The 6,422-nt window shown below is 37.0% G+C and overlaps 2 protein-coding genes across 3 annotated transcripts; one reads left to right on the forward strand and one right to left on the reverse strand.

The window, feature by feature from the left end:
- Window positions 1-243: 243 nt before the first annotated feature.
- Window positions 244-1,354, forward strand: LOC121770017. Of its 2 annotated transcripts, none has more exons than XM_042166808.1 (4): window positions 244-404; window positions 485-536; window positions 619-686; window positions 767-1,354. In XM_042166808.1, the coding sequence occupies exons 1-4, from the start codon at window positions 279-281 to the stop codon at window positions 1,232-1,234; spliced, it is 714 nt and encodes a 237-aa protein (XP_042022742.1). In that variant the 5' UTR covers window positions 244-278; the 3' UTR covers window positions 1,235-1,354. The 2 variants fall into 2 exon arrangements, with proteins under 2 accessions (XP_042022742.1, XP_042022743.1); XM_042166809.1 differs by having other exon boundaries at window positions 244-388.
- On the reverse strand, window positions 1,231-6,156 carry LOC121770016 (pumilio homolog 24-like). The gene is made up of 17 exons (XM_042166807.1): window positions 5,817-6,156; window positions 5,579-5,632; window positions 5,092-5,153; window positions 4,910-4,991; window positions 4,668-4,791; window positions 4,503-4,586; window positions 4,103-4,217; window positions 3,474-3,624; window positions 3,281-3,394; window positions 3,101-3,172; window positions 2,952-3,002; window positions 2,822-2,872; window positions 2,513-2,620; window positions 2,273-2,410; window positions 2,113-2,187; window positions 1,764-2,005; window positions 1,231-1,623 (listed from the first exon to the last, which is right to left on the reverse strand). Exons 1-17 carry the CDS (start codon window positions 6,060-6,062, stop codon window positions 1,488-1,490), a joined length of 1,905 nt encoding a protein of 634 aa, XP_042022741.1. The 5' UTR covers window positions 6,063-6,156; the 3' UTR covers window positions 1,231-1,487.
- Window positions 6,157-6,422: the final 266 nt, after the last annotated feature.

Raw genomic sequence — 6,422 nt, forward strand, 5'->3', positions numbered from 1 at the left:
AGCTAAACTATTCCAATCTATCCTGCAAATGAAATAATTATTCTCATCCATTTTTAAAAATTCAAAAAATAAAATAAATTATCCAGCTCTGTTTTTAACTGCTCCACTTTGACTCCTTAAATGTTACATTTAATGAAAATTTAAAACAATTTATCATTCATTTATGCTCACATTTCCCCCACCTTACCTTCTCTCTTTTCTTTTCTTTTTTCCATTTCTCATTCTGCGCTCATCTCTCTTCTTTTTCTTTATTTTTTTGGATTTTTTACTCTCTACAGATGGCAGGAAATGAAGAAGAAAAATCCGAGTTAGCAAAAACAATTTGTGAATTATCAGCATGTGCAAATTTACACCATCCTCGTATAAACAAATCTCAGTTCATCAACTGGTATCTTGTGCTTAATGTATGTTTTCACTCTTAGCTTCCCGTTGCTGCTGTAACGCTGTTTTCTCGTGTTTTCTGAGGCTGCATTTGGTTTCGTAGGTTGATGAAAATGCAGATATATGTAGAGTGAGGAAGCAATATCATAAACTCGGTAAGGTTTTCCACATGAAAATGCAGATATACGATGAAATGAGTCCGTTCGTATCATGTCGTTTTCGTCTTGATACATGCAGCTCTGCAGCTGCATCCTGACAAAAACAGCAACTCCATGGCTGAAGCCGCATTCAAACTTGTGTCTGAGGTTTCTTAATATTTTCATGTTACATTTTAGTATTTCATTATTCCTTTACATTTTGATGTTACATAATTTGCATGGAACAGGCGTACTTATGTTTATCTGATACTACAAGAAGAAGAGAGTTCGATACAGAGAGAAAGACCATGTCTTGCATCAAATGCAATCCAAATTCCAGCAAGAGAACTCATCCTCCCCCTCCGACCAATAGCAACCACAATGCAACGACTCCAAGACCAACCGAAGCATCAAGAAATGGTCGAATCCGAGGCCGCATGAGAGAGCTTCGCGCCAAACTCGCAGAAGAATCCACCATCATCAACAGATGTTTGATGGCTAATGCCGCCGCATCAGCTGCTAAGGCCCTTGGCGCCCAAAAAGAGTCCCCAATTTTTGACCCGTCGGACAGGACCTATCCTCACCACCGGACAGCCAGGCTTGACGACTTAAGAGCAGCCATCAGAATGGGAAACAGAAACTTGTACAATGGAGCAATTCATGACTACCCAATATTTCAGTGTATGTCTAGATGTGCTAGTACAAGAGATCATTGAATAATACCATTTCTTTCACATTTCACAAAATTTCCATCATAAGTATAATGTAAGTTCATACAGAGAGACAGAGATGACATTGTAAGAAATTGAATAAAACAAGAGACAACTGTTTTGATCCATAGTCACAGATCATCATAGACCCTTAAGCTACAAAATTTTTCTTCGTCTGCAAGCACAGTAAACCGGAAGACAGCCTAGAGATGAAACCTTTCGAGGAATGCATCTTCATATTTATCACCACTATACTGAACTACTTATCCGTGGCTGACTCATTGGGCTTCGGTAAACTTAGGTCACCACTCTTTATCAAAGGCTGCAGCTCCTTTTGTGCCAACTTCTTCACGGCAGAGTCTGAGGTTTCCAGGAAGGCACTGATCACCTTGGAACTGAGAATATTTTTGAACAAATGAGAATATTTTTATTTTTATAACTAATATTAATTTATTCCTTCGTAATTGGATTGAAGGATAAGTTAAAAGAAGATTTTAAAGCATGAAGATAGAGTAACTTTCACAGTTTCACTAACCTGTGACCTTTGGCCAAGACTGCACAGTTTCCTTTCAAAGCTTTTTCCCATAGTACGGTAGCAAATGAAGGGCAGTCTATAACGAGTTTCCTGATAGTCCGGCTCGAATGGAACTGTTCCAAAATATGCTCTTCTGCTTCAACCTTTGGTTGAGCAGCAATAGATGCTATAGCTTCGTACAGCTCGAGCAATTTTTCATCCAAAGTTGGATGAAGTATTCCGTCACTGCCTCCAATAGCAACCTACATGCATTTTTCAATATATATAGTAAACTGGGAGAATTCACAAACGTTTGGCTACCAAAATAACCAATATATAAGTTACAGTCTGTTGGAAACATGATAACTACCTCATACATGACTTCTCTCCCATATTTCGATTTTAGTAGAACTTCTGCCATCTCAGAACATGTTTCGATGAGTTTCTGCAAAAATGAAATTTGAAGAATGTAAGAGCACTTCAAGTAAGATATGTCATAATTTCCAATGCACCAACAGCATGAAACGAACCTCAGCAAGCCCACTATCGACCAGCAACTCCTGCCTCCGCTTAAAAGGATCCTTCTTACCACCCTCATTCATCTGTATGTCTCCATCACTATCGCCATCCTTGTCCTGTTCGTTAGCTTCCTCATCATCTGGTTCACCCTGAAATAATTAATAGTGTATCGTTAAGTATTAGACATTCCAAAGGTGTTGAATGCTACAAACCTAGAAAGGAACATAAGAGAGGTAAAGAAGAAGACTTGCATTAGCTTTTAGGGATGGAATAGATAGGTTCAGTGAAGCCAAGTCATCCTGGTTGAAATATCGGGAGCAATCCGGATGAAGAAGCTGCATAAAAGGGCGTCGTGTATTCTGCAAATAGAAGTGGAGTAGATTTTTTAGTATCTGACAATTTACTGAGTTGTCTGGGTACTGACAAAGATGAGGATCAGAGGCATTTTAACAAGATTGCAACTGAGTAAGAATCCTAAACGAACATCATCTATCTCTAAAAAAGAATATCAGGATCAGACGCAACAAGGATGATATGATATAATAACAGAGTTCATCAACCTGGTCTAATATAAGCTCCTTAAGATTTTTTTCAAGCTCACGAATGATTATCTGCAAGTGTGGAAAAAGAGTCAGAAGGAGGCATCTCCTCAAGTAAGGAACTGCATAACCAAAGATATAAAAACCAGACCTTCGACACAAGTTTTGTGTCATCAACAACTGAAAGTATGCAGACAAGTACCTGAAAGGAACAGGAGTCAGAATATTCTATATGAGCATGAATTATTACAACTACTGTTGTAGACGAGAAGACATTGGTCAAAACATAAAGAGCCATACCATACTCCCGAACTTGTCACTAGCTATCTTTTCGATATTTCCTTTCATCCCTTTGATAATTTTCTTTCGATCCTGAATGAACAATGATCAGTAAAACAGAGTTTCAGAAGAAGTCGTAAACAAGGCATTCAAGTAATAGGTCTGAAAAAAATACGTCTATAATAGAGAACTTTCTGGTACCTTTGCACTCCCATGTCTTATACAGAGCATACCAAGCCTGGATCCATCCTTGGTTGCAATAATCCGAACGAAAGATGGACCCGACAACGGTTGAATAACATCTGCTGCAGAAAACTTTACAAAATATCAATTAGATAGATTGACAATAAAGGTAAAACGATCAAACATTACTCTTTATAATCATCAAAAGTACCTTATCTGCAATGTCCAAGTATTCCAGTAATGCTCTGTGGACAATCGAATGGTCTAAAATCCCTTTCTCCAGAATAGGTTGAAGCACAGATGTCATGTGGCGTGCGACAGACGACTTCTGTAACTGCAGCTTTGAAATGATATCTTCCAGTCTGTGGTTATTAACATTAAAATCTATATGAAACAGTAAGAGGAAGCAGCACTAAGATTTATCATTATAGAAAACACTCATCAGGCACAGGGGATAAGACATGATAGACATCCAACCAACTGATGGTTGTAGAACAATAAGTTGCCATTTTATAACTTCAGACACCAAGTTATACTGAAGACAATTGTGATATACAGTAACTCACTACATTAGACACTAGTGCCAAATATGCAATTACATTCCTTTTCTAACTAACACACTTGAGTTATGATATCTCTCGAAACTTTTCAACAAAAAATGCAGCCGACAACTTTTAATCTGATTCCAGAGTTTGATGTGCTGCCCCATTTTTCTGTATTACCATTTAAAATAACTAGTGGGTTCATTGGATGACATCAATAAACAAAACTTCAGCTGTAAGAAGTATCTATTTCACCTCTTGATATTAAAAAGTCACAAAAGAAAAATGGGTGCATCACCTGTTCTGTTTCATTGTAACCAAGTCCTTGAATAGCTGCAGTTCTGGAGAATATAGTTCCATAAGAAGAGTTTGCTTCTGACTTGCATTTCCAAGGCAATATGCATGTTCGATAACTGCAGAAATATGATATATATTAACTCTGTAAGCAATAGGGAAGGTCACACAAGATAAACAAGGCTTATGTACAAAAACGAGATTGACAAGTAGAACACAATAACAGTTTAAGTTCTTAAACAAGATTCTATGAGCTCAAACCAGATTCTACTAAACTCAGCTTGGTTTCATCTCTCATAGGAAATACACATTAGAGATTATAGCACTGTGACACATTTACAGCAGGAAATCTAGTAACCAGCTTGTCGATGCCATATATCAAGTTCACAGATGTGCCATCATACCTAGAGAGCCAACCATTTGACGAAGAAGAGAAGCAACATGCCCATGGAGAGACGATATAAATTCTGCCAATTGTTCCTTGGATGCTGCAAAAGAAATAGATAGTACACTAAGAACAGCAGTCACATAGCTGCAAGTTCATTAAGAACAAGGGAAGTAAGACATACCTAGATCTAGCAACTTAGTAACAAGACGAACTGCATAAGTATTGCTTGCAAGAGAAATAAAATGTGGCCGAAGCTCCGTAAAAACAGCATTTCTTTCATCTTGTGTACAATGTTTAACACAAGTCTGCAGTTCAAAAAGACAGATGGTAAATGCCCATAAACAGAGGAACTTCAAAATCTTTGAAATAGATAAGCAAGTGTAAACAGTAGGCCGAACTATGGGAGGAGGTAAGCATGATAACCTGAAGAACACGAGATGCAATGTGAGACCTTGCAATTTCAGAAATCTTCCCTTGCATCTTCTTGACGGCTTCACTTACCAACCTAAGATAAGCCATGATTGTGGTGATACTTAATTAAACTATGTCCCTCGTTCAAGTTTCTCTGATAATCTAATTGGTTAAAATGACAACAAAATACACACCTTGACCTATCTTCTTTTGAAATATTACGGCATCTCATCTTCTCCCATAGCAAAGCAAGTTCCTAAGTAAAAGGATGGACCAGACGAGTCAGACAGTAACTAAGCAGAGGCACTTAAAAATCCCAAGTAAGTGACAACTCATATAACTGAGCTTTATTATAGCAGCCTCCAACATAAATGCTAGGCACCATTGGCATATGGTGTGGTCATTCAGCCGACAACACATAACTTAAGCAACCACAGAATTACATCTCTAGCAATCATAAATAGAGCCAGTTTAAAGTACTGCAACATTTTATGCATTGTTTCAACTCTCAACACATGCCAATTTTTCGTCAGGGATGAAAATGGTAAGCATTAGTTTATTAAATTGGTATATTTCGTTAAGATAAGAATAAAATGTTAACATCTGACAAGTATAATAGCAAGAAAGCAACATAAAACAATAACGGAACATTGAAAGACAAGTAAAGGGAGACAGAAATACTTGTTCCAGTGTGTAATGCTTCTTCCTAATCTTCTTCCTTGCTTGAGCTAACTCCTGGAGAAACATGAGAAATTTAACAAAAAGTTAATAATCAAAGAACTAGCAAAAATCGCCTAAATTTCTCGATTGAATATCATATAAATTCAACATAATAATATCATTAATAGCAAAACTATGCTTCTAAAATTCACAACGATCAAAGTAAGACAAAGGCAAGAAACATAGAGAAAGGTGGAACCTTTGAACGCAGACGAGCTTGTTTCTTGGAGTCCCCCACTTCCCCATTCTCCCCATGAGGTTTTTGGTATTCCTTTTTAGGAAATTTCGATGGATGGGTAGGATTAAACTTGGACTTGTTCGGATTGTACGATAATTTAGGTTTTTTGAAGTTTGAAACTTGTCCATCCGATTTCTGGGTAGGGTTAGTCTTCCTCTTAATCGAGCCGGAGCCGCTGCTCTTCTTCTGTTGTGGGTTCGGCGCCATTGACAGTGTTTGTGTGAGTTAACGTCGGCGAGGCAGGGCGGCGGTGGGCGTGGGTTTAGTATATGTAAGCCTCTAGGGCTTTGGGATTTACTTACAGAAATTTATAGAGTATTATTATTACCACTATATTTCTTAAAAGCTAGGAGTATAATATAGGAGTATATTTTAAAATTAAATTCTTTTTAATTAATTAATAAATGTAAGTATTATTTTATTGAATTTTTAGTAATAGTATGTTGAAATATTTGTGGTTATATTTAAATTAGGTAGTACACATAATTAGAATTGAGTTGATTTTAATTTGTTCAAAATGACTTTTTTTTCTTGTTTTGTGCTTTTTAAAAGATTGAAATATGTATA

Source organism: Salvia splendens, chromosome 16 (genome assembly GCF_004379255.2).
Source record: "Salvia splendens isolate huo1 chromosome 16, SspV2, whole genome shotgun sequence".
In the NCBI taxonomy this organism is placed as follows: domain Eukaryota; kingdom Viridiplantae; phylum Streptophyta; class Magnoliopsida; order Lamiales; family Lamiaceae; genus Salvia; species Salvia splendens.

Excerpts from the sequence above, each read along its gene's own strand:
- LOC121770017 (XM_042166808.1), top strand. The coding sequence starts at position 279 with ATGGCAGGAAATGAAGAAGAAAAATCCGAGTTAGCAAAAACAATTTGT. Across the intron at positions 537-618 it reads GAAGCAATATCATAAACTCG|CTCTGCAGCTGCATCCTGAC; the intron begins GTAAGGTTTTCC and ends TGATACATGCAG. Across the intron at positions 687-766 it reads CATTCAAACTTGTGTCTGAG|GCGTACTTATGTTTATCTGA; the intron begins GTTTCTTAATAT and ends TGCATGGAACAG.
- LOC121770016 (XM_042166807.1), bottom strand. The coding sequence starts at position 6,062 with ATGGCGCCGAACCCACAACAGAAGAAGAGCAGCGGCTCCGGCTCGATT. Across the intron at positions 3,173-3,280 it reads TAAGACATGGGAGTGCAAAG|GATCGAAAGAAAATTATCAA; the intron begins GTACCAGAAAGT and ends TTGTTCATTCAG. Across the intron at positions 2,006-2,112 it reads GGAGAGAAGTCATGTATGAG|GTTGCTATTGGAGGCAGTGA; the intron begins GTAGTTATCATG and ends AAATGCATGTAG.